Source organism: Lissotriton vulgaris, chromosome 6 (assembly GCF_964263255.1).
Source record: "Lissotriton vulgaris chromosome 6, aLisVul1.2, whole genome shotgun sequence".
Classification (NCBI taxonomy): Eukaryota; Metazoa; Chordata; class Amphibia; order Caudata; family Salamandridae; genus Lissotriton; species Lissotriton vulgaris.
Window position 1 is genome coordinate 1,509,061,464 of NC_141694.1, and position 22,893 is coordinate 1,509,084,356.

Consider the following 22,893-nt stretch of genomic DNA (forward strand, 5'->3'; position numbering starts at 1 on the left):
CCGTGGGCATGCCTCCTTTCGAGCCCATGGGTCAGGTGTCCAGAAGTCCATCAGTCCACTCCTCCCCCTGCTGCCTCTAAACCTTCTTAGTCCGGCCCTTCAAGATCATGGGTGGCCTGTTGGTGGCAGGATCAGCCATCACCTCAACCACCTGCAAAATATCACATTGGACAAGTAGTTTCTTCAGATAGTTCAAAGGGGTTACTCCCTCCCCTTGAGACTACCCCTCCCTTCATGCCTCCGAGTTACGATCGGCTGATGGAGGACCACCTGAACTTGCTTCAGGAGTAAGTGAGGACTCTCTTGGCCAAGGGAGCCATAGAGAGGGTTCCGCGCCAGAAGTAGGCTGTGGTTGCTATTCCCACTACTTTCTGGTCCAGAAATAGGACAAGGGCCTTCATCCTATTCTAGACCTGCGAGCCAGCAACTACTCAGAACATTTTCATTGTGGCTCAGGTCTTGTCTGCCCTCGACCACGGATACTGGATGGTAGTGTTGGGCTTTCAGTTCACAGTGCTTCCTTTTTGTCTTACCAGCATCCCTCAGGTGTTCACCAAGGTGGTGGCTGGGGTCGTAACCTATCTGTGCAGATCAGGGGTGCTAGTCTTCCCCCTATCTCAATGACCGGCTGTTGAATGCGAGCTCGCCCCAGACTGTCCTCTCCCACCTCCAAACTATGGTGAATCTCCTGCATTTGCTGGGGTTAACTATTGTGTCGAAGTCACACCTGACTCCCTCTCAGACGCTCCCTTTCATCAGGGCTGTTCTGGACACAGTGCAGTTTTAGGCCTGTTCTCCCAAGTGGTGAATCCAAGATATTCAGGCTATGATACCGATGTTTCAGCCTCTATCTTTGAATTTCAGTGAGAATGACTCTGAGGCTGGTGGGCCTCATGGCCTCCTGTATCCCGCTAGTGACACATTCCAGAGGACATATGTGGGCTCTGCAGTGGGACTTGAAGTTCCAGTGGGCGCAGCATCAGGTCCAGATCTCAGAGGGACCTGCACAGGATCTGCAGTGGTGGCTGACCAACCACGATTGGGTCGGAGGCAGACCCCTCTCCCTTCCCCAAATAGATCACACCATTGTGACAGAAGTGCCAATCTTGGGATGGGGCGGCTATCTGGGATAGGTGGAGATCAAAGGACTCTGGTCTCCAGCTCAATCCGGACTCCACATCAACTTGCTGGCGCTCCGAGCAGTTCGCTTGGCATTGAAATCTTTTTTCCCTTACATCAAGGTGTTCACAGACAACACCACCCCCAGGTGGTACTGCTACAAACAGGGCCGGTTGGGGTCCTGGACCCTTTGTCAAGAGGCCCAGTGTCTCTGGACATGGGTGGTTCAACACCTGACCGGTTCCCTGAACGCCAGGGCGGACAAACTCGGCCGTCGATGCCCAGTAGATCAAAAATGACGTCTCGATCCGGAGGTGGCGCAAGGTCTCTTTCAGAAGTGGGAAAAGCCTTGGTTATATCAGTTTGCCTCCGCAGAGAGCGCACAATTTCAGCAGTTTTGCACGCTGGAGTTCCCAAGGCGGCATTCGCTCAGCGGCGCCTTTCGTCTCGAGTGGAGCTCAGGCCTCCTGTATGTCTTTCCACCAATACCACTTCTGTCCAGAGTGCTCAACAAGATCAGGAGCGACTGAGCCCAAGTAATTCCTTTGGCTCCGGGTTTGGCAGGGAGAGTCTGGTATCCCAAGCTTCTCCAACTGAACATCCACCCTCCGAACAGACTGCCCCTTCAGGAGGATCTTCTGTCGCAGCATCAGGGGAGGGTCCTCCACCCTAACTTTTCAACTCTATGCCTTCTTGCGTGGAGATTGAGCAGTGGCAGTTGACAGCATATGACCTTCCTCCCGAAGTCTGTGATGTGATTTTGGCAGCCAGATGTCCCTCTACCAAGACCGTCTATGCCTGCCGCTGGCCGAAATGTGTAAAATATTGATCCTCTATCTTCTGCTCTCTTTCAAGTCCCCGTCTTTATATTGACCCTTGCCCAGCAAGGCTCTTCTCTGGGAACTCTTAAAGGGTGCCTTTTGGCCTTGTCTGCCTTCTTAAGTCTGCCAACCAACCCTCTTTATTTAAATCCCCTATTGTAAACCGATTTCTTACGGGGCTTGTACATATGTTCCCACCTGCCCCATTCAACATGCCTCAGTGGGACCTTAATTTGGATCTCACCTTCCTGATGTGCGTTCCTTTCGAACCTCTGCACCGCTGTCCCCTCTGGCTCCTTTTCATCAAAACAGCCTTTTTAGTGGGAATAACTTATGCCAGGAGAATGAGCGAGTTGCAGGCTCTGTCATCTAAGCATCCTTACATGACCATCTTCGCTGATAAGTTGGTGTTGCGCACTATGTCGTCTTTCTTACTGAAAGTGGTACCACTATTCCTCATGGGGCAATCAGTCACCTTTCCCACTTTCTATATTCCTCCGCACCCCTCTAAAGAGACGGAGCAACTCTACCGTCTGGACCCAAAAAGAGTGTTGTTATTCTACCTTGACCACACTAAAGAGTTCCGGGTGGACAACCAACTCTGCGTGGGGCACGTTGGATAAAAAAAAGATTGTGCGGTGCAGAAGAGGAGTATCTTGCGATGAGTCGTCCTCTGCATCAAAAGTTGCTATGCTGTGGCCAAGAAAAAGCCTTCCGAAGGCTTAAGAGCTCATTTCACCAGTGCTAAGGCTGCTCCCTCAGCGTTCCAATGTGGTGTTCCAGTCCTTGACATTTGTCAGTCATCAACTTGGGCAGCATTGCACAAGTTCACTAAGCACTACTGCATGGACAGACGGTCTGCAGGATCGCCCTTTGTGGCCCTCTGTCCTGCAGGACTTCCTGGGCTAATCTGGTCCGCAGTCCCTCCTCTGCAGATGGTATTTCTTGGGTATATATTCTAAGGTAAGGAATCTGCAGCTAGATTTCTTTATCAGATGGACAAGTTACTTCAGTAACGCCTTATCTGGTAGAGACATAATCTAGCCACAGATTCCTTACCGACCAACCCATCGTCACCGTACTGCGGACAGGTTTTAAGGGTCAGTACTGATCTCTGTCAGGGCCACAGTTGTTCTAAACATACCACTACTGTCGGTGCTCGAGCAGAATCCAGTCTGATGCCTCGGATAATGTAAGGAACTCGCAGCTAGATCATGTCTCTACCAGTTATGGCATTACCGAAGGTAAGTAACTTGTCCTCTATTTATAAACCTAGAAGTACACCGATAAATACAAGAACTAACAGATTACCACACTCTCAACAAATATATTATTTTCCCGCACTCATGCCCTGATTTCACGTTAAATGGAGTGAAATTAATGCATGGTTTTATGCTGTAATTTCGTTATGCCAGATTCTAACTTGTTAGTGTTTTATTCTCACATTGTTTTGCTGGGTTTGGGAAAAATTAACATAATTTTTTCGGCCAGTAATGCTAACAAAAGGTAAGTCTCGTTGCATTTTTTTCCTAACATGGCACGTACACCTTTCCTCCCTACTCCACCACAGGCCCATACATACGTTCACCTCCTGCTGGGGGCCTATGGTAAATGTATATGTGTGGTAAAACCCCATGAAATTTCAAATTCTGTGTAGTTTAATGGCTAGGAAAAATCGGTCCCGCACGATAATTATCTATTCCTTTGGATTTTACTCTTAATTGCACAATATTAGGGTGATTTTACCAGTCGGTAGCAGTAAAATCACTGTGATTATATTATGGTCCCAGTACTGTGCAACTTTGAATCAGGACCTACATTTTAACTAAACACCACAACATTCACACTGAACACACAAATGCTTACACACTAAAATAAAACCATTGTATTTGTCAGTGCTTACTTCACAGGTTGCCTACCTCAGTGCCATCTCTTCTCAGCATCATTCCCCACTTGAACTGAGAGAGCTCTCTGAGCTGGGGGAGGAGGGTCCTTGAAGGCAAACCATCCACTGTTGACTGACTCAAGGTACTGGTATGGCCTACCTGTAGGTACATTTCTGAAGAACCCATTGGTTCTAACATGGCGGCAATCACCACTGGGTATCTCAGAAATGTTGTCTCGACAGGCTTTACAGGAATAATGTGACATCTGCCCTGAGATCTACGATGTAGGACACAATTAGTGGTCCACCTTCCCCTTCTGCACCTCAAGTGATCTTGTGTTGTGTTAAGAGATTTCCATTTCTTTCGCCCTTTACTGTAGCCAAGTAGTGTTCCACATTATGGCACTTTGTGTCATTGGACATTCAGAAGACTGAGCAGCGGACGATCATGGTTCCACTCCACTCACTATTGAGGCTACCAATGTGAAATGGGCCTCAAAGCAGGAAGCTCTAGTGGGGCACCAGTGGAACCACCTACTGTTGTTGCAGACAATTTAGAATCATGCCTTGTTCTCTCTTCCGCAGGCTCACTCATAAAGTTTGAGAAACCATTCTAAAGAGGAATGTACTATACTGACATCTAGGGGTACAGAATTGCATTACGTGTACTTAAACAATGGGAATGTTTCTCTACAATAACTTAACATGTAATCTGAAATGATTGTGTCGTCGTAAATACATTTATCTTGTCTTTGTTTCTTAGCCTCCTTGGCACATACTCTGATGCGTTTGGGAAGTTGGACTTCGAGCGTTCCCAGCATGGGTCTGGAATGAGCAATAGGTCACAAGCAAAACGATTTGTTTCTGCGCTCAACAGAATTGCAGAAAGAACATACAACAACCTCTTTGAGTTTCAGCAACTTCGCCAGATTGCAAAGGAGGCGCAGATACAGGTAAATATTTTAAAATACTATTATTGACATCAATATCGTTCTTAATTATAGGAATCTTAATTTAAATCATAAAGCCAATCAGTCAAGTTCTTTATTAATGTATGGATAATAGTATTTAAAACAATAAATACATACAATATAACACTAGAATTGAACCCCTCCCCCGGACCATTCCGAGGTCCTTAACTCAGCCTACCCCTCATGCTCCTCTATTGAAATCACGACTAAAATGCTCATGAATCCCTATAGGCCCGTCTGTCGCTCATTCCATAGGGTCCAACATCAGCAAGCATAGAATATCTAAAATCTGAAATAAACGCATTACTAGCCCAAAGTGCGAGTGCTTTATTACGATAATTTATATATATATTGTATTTTTCTGAAAAGTGGTTTTAAAATCTGACAGCGGGTTCTGTTAGGGTGCAGACAATCTATTAAAAAAGGGAACATTAAAATGTTGAAACCTTAATACGCAAGTGCAGTTGTTCTCAGACTACAAAAATGCATTACATTTCTCCTACTTTAACGCACATTAAAAGCAACCCGAAATTTTAGTAATAGCAGCCATAACTGAGCATTAGACAATGTAGATATATATGGGAATGCCCTTTGACTATACCAGGACTCCAAAATATAATTTGCTGTGGGTTTACTATATATATATTTACACTAAATCAGTCAACCTTGAAGGTCTTCCATAGGCCGCTTTACGTTCCCCCTTTTGAAAGGTGGGAGGTCTCTGTAACTTTACATTTTTCCATCTTTAATGTCACAGCTATTTTACCTAATCTGTTTCTGACCTGCACCGCCCATCTTAGTTCACTGATTGCAATTTCACTATCACAGAGGACTGACACCTTTTGAACCTCCGAGGACCAAAGTTTAGGCCAGAATTGAAAGGTTGATTTGCAGGCCAGGAAATTCCAATCCTGTAAGTCCCGTTCCAGTCGCTGGGCCCATTGCACGTTTTGGTAACCCTAGCAATTTTTTAAAACATTTACCCTCAATTAACCCAGCTTGCCTCTGTGCTTAGGGTCCGCAACTCAGCCGCATACAGGCAATGAGTGGGGACTATCATGCCATAAGCTGTTAGAAGCGGGGTGCAAGACGGTCCTCCGAATGTATTCGTAAAGCTTACTAGTCCTCCTATAGTGGAAGCTGCCTGCATCTCCACCGTTTCTTCATGTAAGGCCCAATTCAGTTTTTTAGTAAACGTCATTCCTAGATATTAGTAGGACGATATTACCTCCACCATCTTATTGCACCATCTTATTGCCCAGTAACCACTTGAACGTTTTGATTATTTTTGTTTTCTTGACCTTTCGTTCGTGGGGCTCGAAATACATATTACATCTATGAAATTTCCTATGAATGCCTCCTTGAGTCAGATTTAAAATGGCCAGGTCATCCGCATAGAAGAGGCACATATTTCCGGCGAGAAAGATTTGGTAATAGCAAAGGCTTTGGGAAGGTCTGAAAGAAATAGTGAGAACAACATAGGGGCCAGGACAAACCCTGCCTCAGCCTAGTATCTGAGGGTATTCTTTTCGATAATGCCCCATTTAGGTCAAGATCGACTTGAGCATAAATCTATGAGTGCAGTTCTTGAAGTATAACTAATAGGCTTCTGGAAATTTGCAGTTGTCGTAGCTTCTCCCACAGAACACTACGATCCACAAGATCAAAAGCTGAGCTAAAGTCGACAAAGCAACAGAACAGAGTCCCTGTCGTTTCTATTGCTTTCGGTCCCAGAGCCCACAGGCTAAAGCAGTGATAAACTGCTGATTGCCCTTGCTTGAAACTGCTTTGTTCCATTGGAACAATATAATTGCACTCAATTTAGTTCTTATGAGGGAATAAAATTACTTAAAATATAAAATGTTATAGTTGGCAGGGAGACAAGCTGTATAACATACAATGTATCTTCTACAACCCCGGTCGGGCCGGCTACATGTCCAGGAATGAGAAATCTAAGAAGGCAGTACAGGTGATACACAGCAAGTTGCCTACAACCACTTTGGGCCGGCCGCGTTGGTATGGCAAGTGCAGCGTTAAAAACATTGCGATAGGGGATAGCAGTAAATCTGGTACAACTTGAACTCCCTCGCCCTGACCGGCATGCTATCCATGAGGGACGCCCTGACCCCCTGTGGCCTATGATGTTAGATCCCTGGGGCTATGTCACTGCCCACCACCCAACCATGGGAGCGCAATTGGTGCTGCGGAAAAAGTAGCTGTACAGCCTCGTATGTTGTGGCATCAGGAAACCTCTTGAGGGGTGAACTAAGGGAAACCATCTAACCAAATAACATCCTACATGTCTGAGAAAGCGCTGTCTGTGCAATAGTGATGAGGTGGGGATCATGCCGCAGGCAGGGGGGGGAATAATTGACATATGTTCTAAGGCTCGTGACTCTCGGCGTGTCCGAGAGTCACGAGCCTTAGAACATATGTCAATTAATTTGACCACAGCGGACTGACCCTGGATGGGCCTTCGCTTTCAAGAACCCAGAACTCACGAAAATTCTGAATATAGCGGATTGACCCTGGATGGGCTTCCGTTCCTGTATATATATATATATGATTAAGAGCCCGCACATCACTGAGAGCGGATTAAAGTACATTGTACCAGGGGTGGTTGCCCCCTACCACAGCCCCGCCCCCACCCTTCTCATCCTGAGGAAGACTCGCAGGCAAGGCTAAAACACCCTACAAGCCACAAGTCGAGTCGAAACGTCGACAACAATCCAAGAGCCTGGACCCCTTCCTTTGCTCCCCATTGCGTGCCACAGATGAATACAATCTGTGATTGTATCAAAATTGTAAATAGACCATGTAAAATAGCGTTTTTGGGCCAGGACATTTAGATTGATACTCTAAGATCAATCATAACAAGGATAACTCTAATTTGCTCTCTACTTCTCACTGTCGGAAAAACTTTTTCCTCACTTCTTTCAATTCTAGCACTACTTTATCTCGCACGTTCTCCCCTTCCTTTATTCACTAATTGTAGCAACCACTAAATGAAAAATTTTAAACAAAAAAAGATAACCATTTGTGGAAATGAATAAAAAGTTGTTATGAAATTTACTCTTTCGCACATCTCTCTTTTTGAAATTCAGTTGGTTTCACATGAAATTAAGAATCTGTGATTAAGTCAGATATTGTAGATTTTTGGTTTGAGGACCATTGTGTTTCTATAACGTATGCGACCCAGGTCCCCAAATTTGTAACGGGTTACCCCTTACCTATAATGGCATCAGAGGCTCTGGGCAGGCGTGCTCGTTTGGACAGCCAGGCCAGGCCACACAGAGGCCGGCATGCTACTGCCCGGTCCATGAGGAACCAGTGCTTCTCGCTTTTGCGCACAACCCACTTGGAGATAAACCTCAAGTGAGCAGCCCAGTAGTATTCTAACAGGTTTGGGCACGCTAGCCCACCCCTGTCTCGGGACTGCATCAGTCAGAGTGAGCGATGCAGGGTGCTTCCCATTCCATATGAAAGCGTGCAGGTCTTTCTTAAGTCATTGGATGTCCTCCTGCGGTATTGACGTGGGCAGCATCTGAAAGACATAGAGAATCCGGAGGAGTATATTCATTTTAATAGCGTTAATACACCCCAACCAAGAGATATAAAGGGGTTTCCACTGTTGCAGGTCCGCCAGAATCGCACAACGGAGGGGGGACCAATTAACCTGAGACCACATGGAAGGATTGGAGGTAATATAAAGACCCAGACATTTAATAGAAGCTGTTGACCATTGGAAGGGGGTGAAATCCTGTAATGCCTTAGCCTCTACAGCCGGGAGGGTAAGATTGAGAATGACTTGGTCATATTGACCTTTAAGCCAGAGATAGCTGCAAAGGACTGTATATCATCTGTGACAGTGGGGAGTGAGGTCGCAGGCTGAGCAGGGGTAAGAAGGAGGTAGTCCTGCCTGTGTTCCTGCCTCCCAAAGGGGATGCCCCTGATCCCCCTCTGAAGCCCGGACTCGGATAGCCAACGGCTCCACCGCCAGGGCAAAGAGCAGTGGCGAGAGCGGGCACCCCTGCCTCATGCCATGACCCAATGAAATAAAGCTCGTCCCCCTCCCGTTTACACGAATACGGGCAGTTAGAGCGACGTGAGACAACATGATTTTGGAGACAAAGATCGGTCCTAACCCCACTTTGTGGAGCACTGCCTGAAGGTATGTCCAGTCCACCCTGTTGACTGCCTTCTCCACGTCAAGCGAGAGAAGACTAGTGGGTATGTCGAGTCTGCGGACTTGCTCTACTAAATGGGCAATTCGCCATACGTTATCGGCCCCTTTTCGCTAGGTGAATAAGCCCCATTTGGTCCGGATTTATGAGGCCTGATAGATACGAGTCGAGGCGCGCCACAAGGATTTTGGTAAAGAGTTTTGGGTCCGTGTTAAGAAGGGCTATAGGGAGATATGAGGAGCATTGTGCAGGGTCTTTTCCGGCTTTAGCAAGATTTCTGCCATCGTGAGCATGAGTACAGTGTCTTGTGAAAAGGAGTTGAAGAGGGTCACGAGGTGTTGCATGCGGTTGAAGAGCACCGGGATCCCATCGGGTCCTGGAACCTTGCCTAGGGGGAGAGCGCGGACCGGACTGCGCAATTCGTCTGCAGTGATGGGGGCGTCCAGGAGAGCTGCATGCTTTGGGGATAGGGGCTCCCAGTCAAATTCGGTAAGGTATGTGTGAAGCCGCGCGGGGCAGGGTCCTCGCGAGAATACAGTTGCTGATAAAAGGCCCGGAAAGCCTCTAGTTTGTCTCTCTCTCTCCACCGTTACCCAACCCGTATTTCCCACCTCTAATTTGGCAATATGGTACCTGGCATGCTGGTGGCTTAGTTTGCAAGCCAGCAGCTTCCCCATTTTGTTGCCCCCTTCATAGTATTGTTGAAGTGAGGACAGAAAAGCGTGCTGAGCTCTACCCGTGCGTTGGGCACGCAATTGTTTGCTTCGTTCGGCGGGTGAGGGCTGTCTTATCCAGTTGCTCCAGCTGTTCAATCTCTGCAGTAAGTTTAGCTTCCACCAACTGTGCCTCTCCTGCATGCGATAGCTATGGTCGTGATTGTGCCCCTGATGGTAGCTTTAAAGCCACCCCAAAGCGCATGTAGGGAGATTTCAGGCAGGGCGTTAAGTCGAAAGTATTCTTCTATGCGGTTGCTTATCTCCGCCACATCCACAAGGTCGGCCAACACGTGTGGGGGCATGTGCCAGTGTGGGTCATGGTCATGACGGGCACCAGCGTCACAGGTGAGGGCCAAGTGGGCATGATCAGATATAGCGATATCTGAGATCTCTACTGTGTGGAGAGGTCGCAAGACTGAAGATGAGACAAGGGTTTTATCAATGCGGGAATAGGAGGTGTGGCCATGGGAGTAGCAGGAGTAATCCCTCACACCTGGGTGCTTGTATCGCCATTCATCTATCAGTCCATAGCCTTCGATAGCCCGTTTAAGATTCGCACACACAGCGCCTGTGTTTTGGAAGGTCGCAGCACTTCCATCAAGGGAGGGGTCCAACACCAGGTTAAAATCCCCAAAGACAATCAAGTCTCCCAGTGATCAGGAGAGGTCTCTCTGTCAAGCGCTCTGAGGTGATTAATTATGTCCTGTTTGGCATCTTGAGAGGAGCGACCAACTTGTTGTTTGCTTGCACGGGGCAGAGGGACCGTTGCCCATTTGGGTTTGAGATCGTGCCCCAGCGAATCAGTCCGGGACGGACCGTCACTGGTTGAGGGTTCATCTAACAGCCCCAACAGTGTTCTGGCCTCTGCCAGCGAATGTGGCGAGCAGTGTTTGCCCTCCCATTGGAATAGGAGAGCGAAGTGTATTCCCTGGGTACGTAGCATGTCTCTGACAGGATTGAAGTCACAGTGCTTCTCGAGTGTAACTGGGGAGAGGTCTTGGTAGAGACTTGGGGGACGGCTCGGGCTGTGCCCTGTTGGGGGTGGAGGGATCCGGGCCCAGTCCGGGCCTATTAACATTGCAATGCACCCACCGTCACCCCGCTCCATCCTACGCAGTTGGTGTAGTGCAGGGTGCCGCCCGTCAACCTCCCTAGCAGCTGGGTGCTCCCGGGATGGAACGGACTCACTCCCAGTGGACCAGTCGGGAGGAGCTGAGTGTCCCTGTGCCCTGGAGGGAACGGGTGCCCCAGAGGTACAAATTGTTGCAAGTCAGGCCGGTTGGTACTCGGACTCCCGCCAGTCAGGCTCTGGCAGGTTCCAGGGGTGGGTCGAGGCACCCTGGGTCAGCCACAAAGCTGCGGGCTCCGGAGTCAAAATGGCGGCCACTTATCGTCCCCTCCAGTCTCAGTGCTCCAACGGGATAAATTGCTGCACTTCAGGCCGGCCGGTGTGCAGACAGGCTCCGGCAGGTTCCAAGAGGTGGGTCGAGGCATCCTGGGCCAACCGCAGACAATCTGGTGCTTAAAAAATGAAGTATGGCGGGCTCCGGAAGGACGGAGCGCGAAGGAGACGCGTCCTACTCCATTGCTCCTGTGGCCACGCCCTCCACCCTAAAAGTGTCTTTAAGTCGAATTTTGCACCAACATCAAGCACCTCTTTCAAGCGGAAATTACCCAGGACATCCGTCTCCCTTTTTTTATGTTTAGGTTTGATTATTGCACCCTTATATCTTGGCGGGAATGTACCTGTCCTGTTATAGATACAAAAACTTTTGTAAAGAAGGTTGCCCACTACTTGGGGTTGGACATTGTTTTAATTGTGCGTAGGTTATCTGACCCACTGCCTTGGTTAGATTAAGGAAGGATATCAGTTTTGCTAAGGATTGCACAGAAAATGAATCCAATAACTCCTTCTCCAATTTAGGCCATTTTCCTCTTTCAGCTACCTCACTGGCCTTATAAATATTGCTTAAATGCGTAAACTTAAGCATTTTCTGGAACAGTGCACCTTAAAGGGGAATTCAACTTATTGCACGCTCTTTCGAATAGCTTCCAAAATGTATTAATTTCCCTATCCTGGAGGGTGCTAATCATAAGGTCCCACTTCTTTGCTCTGATCAGAGCATTATCCTCCTTTTTTTTAGAAGGTCATATCCATCTCTTCCATTAAAAGCCACCAAGGAGCGCCTTGCAGCTCCTAATTTGGTGGTTGGTGGTGATTTTGAAGGCAACCCACTGAACAGTGTTGAAAAAAACTGCCTTCATTATCGACATGTATATCAGCTTCACAATTGAACATTGATGTCAAAAGCAGAACACTGATAGTCGTCACACATCATGACATTGAAGAGGAAACACCACAGGGCTCCATCAAAGTCAACATCATCATCGATGTCGAAAAGAACAGGAATCACCATCACCTACAACTTTGATACCCCTGATGGCTACCCCATTGCCATCGATTGTGTCGCTTGTCCAAACATTGTCACTACATTCTCCATGACTGTCATCCCTTCACTACATGGCGTGGCGCCTCACATAACCAATAAATGCTCTCCTTAGACATGGAAAAATGTGATGTAAAGTCAGAAGACAGACAATTGAATAGGGAGTAACCCATCCAACCAAGGGACAGGGTTATCAAGACCAAACCAATAAATGTTCCTCCCAAGGTATATTGAAGACTGCACTCACCTATATTCCACATGCACTCTATCTCACAGGTCTCGCATGCAAAAACCCTTAACTTAAAAAGTAGCAAATATGGATACCAAAGCACTAAAACAAATATATATGACTTGAATACGATAAAAATAGTACATATGTTTTGTGGCACTTAGATTTTTATGAGTAAAAAAAGATAAAAAATAACTAAAATCCATGAGTTTTGGTACCTGGTATGGCTGCTATAGAAAAGTACCCCTTTTGACATGGTTACCTCCCACTATTTTGCCTGACTCTGATGCATCTTTGACTGAGTGTGCACTGGGTTCCTGCTAACCAGGTTACCTGTGCCTGTGTTCTTTCCCAAAGAGGGTCTCCAAGGGCTGCAGCATGTATTGTGCCACCCTAAGAGACCCTCACCAACCACATGCACACTGCCACTGCAGCCTATGTGTTTTAGTGCAGATAATACTGAAGATTCGACCTGGCACACCTCCATGTGTGCCAGGCATGACAGCACTGTAAGAGGCATAGGTAAGTCATCATTACAGCAGGCCTTAGCCCTAAGGCAGGGTGCACCATACCTCATGTGAAGGCATTACTGCTTGAGCAGATATGCCCCTCTAATATTCAAGTCCATTCTTAGAAATTATAAGTGCAAAGTGAAACCATACTAAGTACAAGGGCTGGGAGCTTGTCAATACGAGTTCTACAGCTTCATATTGGCTTCACCGAATTCCAAGATATTTGGTACCAAATATCTCAGATTAATAAGACCCACTAATGCCATTGTTGAATTAATTAATAAATGCACTCAGAGGGCACATCAGAACACCTATCAACTCACTAGTGTGTGCCTGAATGGTCTGCACCAGCTTGCACCTCTAGGCATGTTTCTGGCCCCCTAATGTGGGAGCCTTTTGCTTTCCTGGAAACAATGCCTGCTTTGGGTGGAGGGTCTTCTCACCTACCACCAAGCAGGAACAGCATTGAAAGGCGGTGAGCCTCAAAGGCGTCCCATCCTTTGTTATGCTGACCAGAGCCTCTCCAGCTAGTGAAGACGCCCTCCCCCTTGACCCAGTCCCACTTTTGGTGGCAAGGTCGGCAGAAACATTTGTAAGCAGGAGAGGTGTGTTGCCCCTTTTAGCCAGGACCACCCCTGAGGTGTCCTGAGATGAAGTGAATGCCTCCTTTAAGAATCCTACATATTGCTTTGGAGGATTCTAGCCAATAGTATTAGGTGTATGCCCCATCCCCAAAGGGAGTAGACATACAAAGGGTGTAGTCACCCTAAAGGTAAGTAGTCTTTTAATCTCTATAACACCCCTAAATTGAGCAGCCCTCAAAGACCCTGCTACAGAAGAGCGACTCATCCTACAGCCAAGTGACCTCTCGAACCTGGGGAGGGCTCTCTGCCTTCTAAAAAATACTCCTGAACTCCTGTGGACAGTGGACCTGCCCAGAAAAAAAGCCAAGTTTAAAGACCAAAGCTCTGTCTGTGGAACCATAAACTCGACCACCTCTGCACCAAACTCCCATGGCCTTAGTCCAAGAGGCCTTCTGCTCCAGGAAAGGTTCCCCAGCGATCCTGAGCCAGAGTCCCTCATGGGTAGACCCCTGCCGGACTCCATGTCGACGCCTGCAGCCTCTACACGACCACCCCCTCAAACCGCGACCGCACCGGTAAGCTGATTTCTGATGCCAAAGGACACCCATTCACCTGGGCCTTGGGGAGATCTATTGGCGGTCTCTGTATGCTCCAGCACATCCCAACTTACCTGTGCCGCTTTAGGTTTCTTTAGCTCCGTCTCCTGGCCTAAGCCTGCAGCCTTTTTCCAAGGTTGAGATTCTCCATTGGCTTGCATTGGGTGCCCGAAGCGGTGTTGGCCCTTTGCACTCTGTCGCCCCTTTGCCGCCGAGGGTGTAGGTTTGATTCTACCTTGTGCCAACCCCTCTTTCTCCTGTGCTTGCCTTAACCTCTGGAAACTAGATTACAAAACAGTGCTACCTACCTGCAAGTAGTAGCACTTTGATTGCCCCCTTTCTCCATTGGATAAGATAGGAACCAGATCCTGAGTTTGATCTCTGCACCTCGCCGCCACCATGCCTCTGGTGGTGCATTGAGGTCATTTAACTGAACCTTGCCCGGTACCGATTCTTCATCCGAAGGCTCAATATTGTAAATTGTTTACTTACCTGCATATTGCTGATAGTGTTTCCTCCCCTACAATAATATTGTACTGATTGAAAATTGCAGTTTTTACATTGAAAAACAGTGATATTGCAAACCGTATTTTACTGCAACAAAGTATCTTTGGTTCCAAGAAATAAATATACAAAAAGTAATATTTTTACAAATAATTGGTCTTGGATTTAGTTATTGAGTGTGTGTAATCATTTCTTGCCTGTGTGTGTACAACAAATGCTTAACATTGCCCTCTGATAAGCCTAACTGCTCTCCCACACCACCACAAAGAGAGAATTAGTATTATCTACTTGAGCCTCTGTAAAGCCTTTGGGGATCCATTGGACTCTGTGCACACTATACCTCGTTTCAGTATAGTATATACAGAGCCAGCTTCTTACAGCCATAGACTGGCCCTTTACTTCTTGAGGCTTTTCTGGAGGATGTGAAAGGCGGCAAGTTGCCCCCGTATCTGCGGACGGCAGAGATTGTGGTGATCCCATAGGACACGCATTGCAGGTATTACCGACCAATCTTGCTCTTAAACTCAGACGTTAAAATATGAGCTAAGATGCTGGCCGCTCATCTTGCAAGAGTGATTACAAGCCTCGTCCACCCGACCTATCTGGGTTTATGCCTCAACGGGCCACCAGACAGTTTGCAATGGGTTCGCAGCGTGGTCTTCTGTGGTCATAGGGCCCTTCTCTCCTTCGACTTTCAGAATGCGTTTGCCTCAGTGGACTGGGAGTGTTTGTTCACCCTTTAAGCTCAGGTATGGTTCGGCCCTAAGTTTGTGAGCTATGTGCACCTTCACTATACTAACCTGGTAGCGCGGGTGCGGTTTGGAGTAGTGGCTTCGGAGTAGTTCCCGGTGGAGAAGTTCACCAGTCGAGGATGGCCCTTATCCCCTCTACTTTGTGCCCTGTTAATTGAATCTCTGGCTGCATAGGTGAGGGTGGACATGCTTATTAGAGGTTTTTAGTGGTCGGAGGGGGTGAGCAATAAAATTTCATTATTTGCCGACAAGGTTTTTTTATTCTTGGCTGATCCCGCGGTTTTGGGCCTTAAGGTGCTCCAGATCCAGGACGCGCTTTGGATGTATCTTCAAAAATTCCTTGCCCGGTGGAAATATCTTGGGCGGCAGGAATTCTGATTCTTCGCCCAGGCTTTAAATACCTAGGAGTTTTTTTTACCAGCAACGCAGCACGCTCCTTTGAAAGGAACATGGCGCCTCAGTTGGTTGCCCTTGGATGGGATGTAAGTGTCTGGTCTACCTTACCTTTTTCCCTCCTGGGCCGCTCAGCGATTTTTAAAAATGGTGTCCCTCCTGTGTCTGCTTTACCGCTTGCAGAATTATCCATTTCTGATCGATAAATCATTCTTTGGCAAACTCAGACTGTTGCTATGGGGTGGGGGAGGTGCACCACGTATCGCCTTGGCAAAATGTTGTGAACCGGCAGTGGATGGGGGAATGGCCACCCCGACATACTACTATACTTTTGGGCGGCGCCGCTGCTGCTTGTTCTGAATGAGTGGCGGCTCGGGGGGATTTGGGACCCTGCGTATGCAGTGGAGGGATGCTCTATAGAGGGAGAGCCATTGCAGCTTTCCCTCCTGCCATTTGCTTAGTGCTAGAGATATGGAATGTGCCATGAAGACTGTGCAATGGGCTGACCATTTAACTTCGGAAACCATGTTGTGGCAGGGCACCAGATGTCTGCAGGTGATGGCCCTAAGGAGAGTCGTGACCTGGGACGTTATAGGCATTTCAACATTAGGGGATATGTTGTACGGTGGATGATAACGTCCTTCCAGGAATATGACATGCACCGTACACAGTTCTTTATGTACTTGTACCTCCGTCATTCCCTCTTCCCTCTTATACGGCCTGTGGAGAACATCCTCGAGTTTTCCTCGATGGAAGCCAAAATCCATCTTACATACCTCAAAGAGCATAAACTATCGGAAATATATAAATTTCTATTGAGTAATATGCCGGACCCGATGGCGAGAGTAAGGTGAACTGGCATAGGAAGGTGAACTGGGTGGTCTGGTAGACGACGACTGGAAGGAGGCAGTGGAGGCACCCAGAAAAGCGGTGATAGCTGCTCAGTTTCGATTGCTCCAATTAAAGATACTTCATCAAGTGTATCACACTAGAGCCCGACTCGGCCGCATAGGCCTGATCCCTACTGCGAAGTGTCTGCAGTGTTATGACCGAAGGGGGGGATTTACATCACACATTCAGGCACTGCCTGGGACTTGCCCACTTCTGGAGGAGACTGCTGGGCCGCCTCGAGGGAGTGATAGGCTGGAATATCTCCAGAGACCCTAAACTCATTTCTCTGCATATCACTGATGACCTGTTGGGCACTCGCTATCAGAGGGTACTTCTTTGGCTGGGACTTAGTCGCAAAGAAGAATATTGCCAAGGCCTGGAAGGCTAAGGATGCTCCACTTGTGGACACCTGGGCCGAGGGCTTGGATCACTGTATGGGAATGGAACGCCCAATTTACTTGCCAAGGGATTGCCCCAGAAACACTTTAAGATTTGGAAGGAATGGGCGGAGTATAGAGGGATACAGTTAGATCCATGCACTGCGAGGCTATGAGTGGATGGTGGGGTCCGGTGTCTGTCTGGGGTGGAATCTATTAATGTGTGAATGGGAGGATCTGGTCCAGCCCCACAGTCAGGTGGTCAGTAGTTCAGATGTGAAATGTCTTTCCTGCCTATTTGTAGTAATGCAATGCAGGCCAAGTTTTTGCATTAGTGCTTCTTTTTTTAGTGAAAGTTATAACATCTATAAAATGTTTTTCAAAAAAATAACTTAAATCCAATAAGGGAGAACAGAGATTTGCATTTTTAAATATAAAATTAAGCACCTTTGTAAGTCAATAGTTGCCATAGACCTGGACCAAAGTGCAGTTTCGGGTCAAAGCACAGTTTCAGATCAAAAGCAATGGAGCCCAGATCGATAGACCAATTGGATTGATTCAGGTGAAAGTCCAGAAGTCAAATAAGTTCAAAAAAGTTTCCCATTTCCTACTTCAGTAAGATAATTTCTTAATTTTTTAAATAAAAAAGTCAGATCTGCCCACTGCTGAAACTGTAGTAGCCACCATGGAACAAAAGGATACCTGAAGCAGGTTGGGCCCAATGGGGCACGCCAACGTTTGAGGTTTCTCTTCTGAAGTATTTCCAAGTCCCAACTTCAAATGGGTCAAATCTGATGTTATGCTAGTTGGATACCATATGAACTCTGGAGTAAAAGTTTCCAAACTTTCTTCTGGTACCCAAACAACCACAGGATTACACGTCTAGCACCGCAGAACCTTATGGGTTGGCACATGCAGACTATTAGGGTGTCAGGCCAACCACATAGTCCAGTCCCAGTCCGGTTGGCACTGAACCACTGGAATTCTTAACAGGAATGTCCTCTTCAGCTTTTTTTATCTTACTGCATCCACCCGGATCTAAGAAATCTTTCTCTCCTTAGATTTCAGGAGGAAGGGGATACAACTGCCTCCCTTTTTTCCACTGTAGGTACATCATTATATTAATTTAGGGATGTACCACTTCTAGATAGTAAGCACCCTTCCTTATGGGCAGTAAGTTAATTCCTGATGAATACTTCTGACAAAGATTTCTCACCTTGTGAATATTCTCTAGGAATCAGAGTGGATCCAGAAACTTTAAAACAGTACAGCATCATGCCAGTAGGTGGTGTTTTGCACCCCCATGCCAACATTGTTCCACTCAGAAGTGACGAGAGTAGCCACATGTAAGGACCACCCATGCATGCTGATGTCAGTTCCTTTCTTTGTGACTTCAGGCGTAGACCTGGTGCTTCTCCATGGTCTTCAAAGCACCAGATCTGTACAAGGAAAAATTCACCCCTAGGATGATAAAGTTCAAACCCTGTAGAGACTTTTGCAAACAGAAGTCTGTGCCGAAGTGTGTCTATGGTGCCTGTGATCGGATACATACTCCAGGTCCTATGATGGCTGCCCTCAGATGAACCCAAAGGCCATTCTGGACTGTGTGGCCAATCATTATGCTGGCAAGCCTAAGAAGACTCCACAACATGACCAGTCGAAATTGTAAGGCAAGTCCTGTTCCAGAAGTCGTTCCTGAGCCGGATCATCGTCGTGGTCCAAGTCTTTGTGTAAGTTCAAGAGAAAGCATAGGAAGTTAAAACAGGAATCGACCCCTTCCCGCCACTCTCGGACTCATAAGAGGGTGTCTCCTGGTCTTGCTGTCATCAGAGCCGATCCCCAGTCTAGTCTCAGTGCACCCTGAGTTTCCGGACCTGTTGTTGACATCACAGCATCCATAGGCCTTCAGAGAGCCCATTGTGTGCATTTGAGTCACTTTTTCAGACCACCCTGGCATGCATTCTATCCCCAAGGATCAAAAGGCACCTCCTGTCTAATGTCCACCGGCAGGTCCACCCTTGGTGCTGTCTGTGCCCCTTGAACCTTCATAAAGTTCAGCACTGGCTCTAGTGCCAACTTTGGTTCTGACAGCACCCCCTGGACTGTTTCTCTTTGCATCGATGCCAGGGGCGGATTTACATCCCATTGTTGTATCTGACCTCAAACAGAATACACTGAAACTTCAACCAAGGTAGCGTCCAGCTTTGACTGGCATCCAGCCATTCTGACTCTTTGCCCTTACCAAACAGTGGGGCTCAGACTTTTCATTTTACACAATATTTTTGACACTGACTCAGACAATGACAATAATGATGAATGGGTGTTTATATCCCAAAATGTGATGAGGATAACTGATATGAAGAACTCCAAGATGCAAGTGGTCTGGATACTTCTCCAGATACTGTATTTGTATTACCCCTTGGTTCTGCTACTGAGAAAAGCTCCCCACTATGAAGGACAAGATTAATGTTTTAACTGAGCCAGATCAATCCAATACAAAACCTCTACTACCATTTAACGAGGCCCTTACAGACAACCTTTTGGTCACTTGGGAAACCATGTTCAGTCCACCTGTTACCAGACAGGTTGCTCATCGCCATTGTCCTGCACTAGGGTTCTTCGTATTTCTTATTCAACATCCAAGGCCAGAGAGTTTTGTGCTACAGGCATTCCACCAGCAAAGTAAATCCCAAAGTCTTCCCTTTCACTCTGCCTGATCGTGAGTCAAAACAGATAGAGACATTTAACAATCAGATTATTTCCTCTAAGAGCTTTGCTCTGAGGTCAGTAAAAGCCAGATGTCTTCTCAGTTGCTACTCTTCTGGACACAATGGCACAAGTTTTACTGGCTGTTCCAAATCATCTTCAGGCATCTTTTACTCAAGCTATCCAGGATGGTTGAGATGCAGCGTACTTTGTAAAACGTTCTGTCTTGGATTCAACTGACTGCTCGGCCCAGGTAAAAGGCATCAGTGTGGTACATCAACATCACAACTGGTGAGGTCTAGGCTTCCCTAGGATGCCCAAGAACCCCTGATGGACCTGCTATTTAATGGGTCTAACCTCTGTGGTGAAAAAGAGGACTTCGCCCTGCAGCGGTATAAAGAGTGTAGAGCTACAGCATGTTCTTTGAGTCTTTCTGCTCCTACCAGACATTTACACCAATAATTTTACCCTCACTGTAGCTATGGTCTGGGTTTTCAGTTTTGGCCAACACCACACCTCTCACAACAGCCCAGCAGGTCAATCCTTTTATGGCTATGGCAATGGTTCTCAGAAACCACGCCCAGGACAGCAGGGAGAACGTACAGCTCATCTCTGGCCACTCCATTATCTTCAGCCTCAAAACTGCTTTTTTGTTTCCTTGCTGGAACACCACCACCCTGTCAGAGGCAGAATCCGATGTTTCTTACAGAGGTGGCTGGGTATCAATCAATCAAGAGGTACTTGTATAGTGCAGCTACTCACCCCAGAGGGTATCCAGGCGCTGTGCTGCGAGTTATCAGTCAGAGATGCAGCTCTTGAGTCCCTTCCTGAATAGAGTCAATGAGGGTGCAGTACGGAGGTGGAGGGGAAGGGTGTTCCAGGACTTGGCGAGGTGGGAGAAGGAGCATCCTCCCGTGCGGCAACGGTGGATTTGTGGTTTCTGTGCAAGGGCAAGGTGAGCGGCGGTTCCTGGGAGGTAGGTGGAAATACAGGTGCTAGTTCATGTAGGTGGGTCCTTGGTCATGGAGGGCTTTGTAGGCATGGGTCGGAATCTTGAATTGGCATCTTTTCTGTGTGGCGAGCCAGTGAAGGTCTTTCAGGTACTGGGTGATATGGGTCGTCTTGGGCAGGTCGAGGAACAGTCTTGCTGCTGTGTTGTGGATCATCTGGAGTCTTTTCATGATTTTGGTGGTGCATAGAGTGCGTTGCCGTAGTCCAGTCAGCTGGTGATGAGGGCCTGCATTACTGATTTTCTGGTGTCGATGGGGAGACACTTGAAGACTTTGCAGAGAGTGTGGAAGCAGGCTGAGGACACAGCGTTGACCTGACGTTTCATGTCATGTTCGCTGTCCATTTCTTTCTAAGCTGCAGCATGTTCCACCACTATCAGGGCCTCTGACGGAGGACAATCTGTCCATCTAACAACAGGAAGTGCAGGCCCGTTTAGCCAAAGGGACCGAACAGAGGTTTTCTGCCTTGGATGTAGGATCTGGGTTTTACTCCAGCTAGTTCCTTGTACTGAAGGACAGTGGTCTTCATTCTATTTTATTTTATATATATTCACCAATACAATCCAATATAGCATGCACTCAGGCTAAAGAGGAAGGAAATAGTTCACAGGAAAAGAGGTCTATTAATGGCATAAATCTTCAATGACGTGTTTTGACCGAAGTACGGTCTTGATCACACACCGGAGTGCATCGTCTAAAGTCAATACATACATTTGGTTCAAAACAGATTGAGGTGGGTTTGGTTGATGTGGGGGAGCCACCAATAATTGGGGGGATATTCCGCATCCGCCTAACCTAACCTTAAGTAACCCCGTCTTTATTGTCTGACCAATTAATTGTGGATTTTCTGGCAAGCCTCCTTCAGCTTCCATCAAAGAATTTGCAAGCCCCTATGGGGGAAGCTTACTCTGTAACGTTTGCAAATTATTAGATGCACCCTTTAAGACCAGGCACAGTTGCACTGAAAAGTACCATTTCCTGGAAGGTGGTGTCGGAGAGGAATCTAAACTATTACTTTTGTTGTCAGGTTTCTTGCCCACTTTGTCAGTTTTAGCAGAAAAGACTGTGGACAATTTGATTGTTCAGTGAGCCCTTAGTTATTAGTTTGCAGTTTAACAGCACCACTTACTGCATACACTGTCCTACTGGAAATCTGCAAAAGAGTAACATGGAGATTGGCTCATGCCTGTGTGAAACATCTAGCCGCAGATTCTTTGCCTTAGAATTTCCCCAGGTGTCAGACTGCATCTGGAAGATTTTTCGTGAGCAGTACCCCTGCGCACTGACAATATGTGGCATCGATCGGCTCCACGTCAGTAGTCGGCATCCTCAGCAGCGGAAGTGAAGTCACGGTACCTAAATAGATGCCATTCAGGCACGCTGACATCAGTTCTTTTCTTTATGCAGCAGCCAGTGCTGTTTCGGGTAAGAGCTACGCCTCTGTTGTTTTTTGACAGGCTTTTTTCTACTATTTTTGAGGTTTACATTCTGGTACCCGTCACCGACCGATGTCTGTGACGGACTCTCACCTCGTTTGTCTGTGGTGTCTGGAGCGTGATTACAACACCAAGTTGTGGTCCGATTGCCAGGCCATACCTCAATAGGCTTTGAGGGAGCAGACCCTGAAGCCTCAAGTGGCCAGGTATGCAACTCTGCAGAAGTAGAGATCCCGGTCGAGGGGAAGGTCACGTGATTGTTCGAAGTCCTCTTTGTCCCAAACAAAGTCCTTGGGACGCTCCCTTAAGAGGCAAAAAAAGAAGAGCAAGAAATTGATGTGCTCTTCAACTTAACGACCACCGGCTGACAAGACGAGGGAGCATCAGCGTTTTAATCCCTAGTTCCATAGCACCTGCGCGTGGGCAAACTCCGCACCTTCCCGAATTTCCAAAGGCTGTAGTGACCCTTGCCCAACAGAAAGAGTTCTGTGAGGACATCCACCTTATATTTGGGCAGCCCGACCCCAAGATATGTGCCTTCAGGACCGTGGGATCAGAAAAGGCCCTTCCGGTTCCATGTCAGCAGCTCTGGCCCTGGTGGGGCACCAGGGATTCATTCTTGGATCCAGACCAATGCCAGTCATGCCATCTCAACCTTCCCTGGCGCCAGTCCCAGTTTCGAATACCAGCCCTATGAGAAAGAACGGTGTGCAGCGGCCTGAACATGTCTCCAATTGCTGGCCTGCTTTCTACCCCTACC

General features: G+C 47.4%; 1 protein-coding gene across 1 annotated transcript in view; it reads left to right on the plus strand.

The window, feature by feature from the left end:
• MCM8 (minichromosome maintenance 8 homologous recombination repair factor) overlaps positions 1-22,893 on the plus strand; it is a 334,641-nt gene that overhangs the window by 298,892 nt on the left and 12,856 nt on the right. Inside the window, exon 18 of the mRNA XM_086927685.1 lies at positions 4,589-4,778. Within this exon, the coding sequence (XP_086783811.1) occupies positions 4,589-4,778 (190 nt within the window). The remainder of the gene's footprint in view (positions 1-4,588; positions 4,779-22,893) is intronic.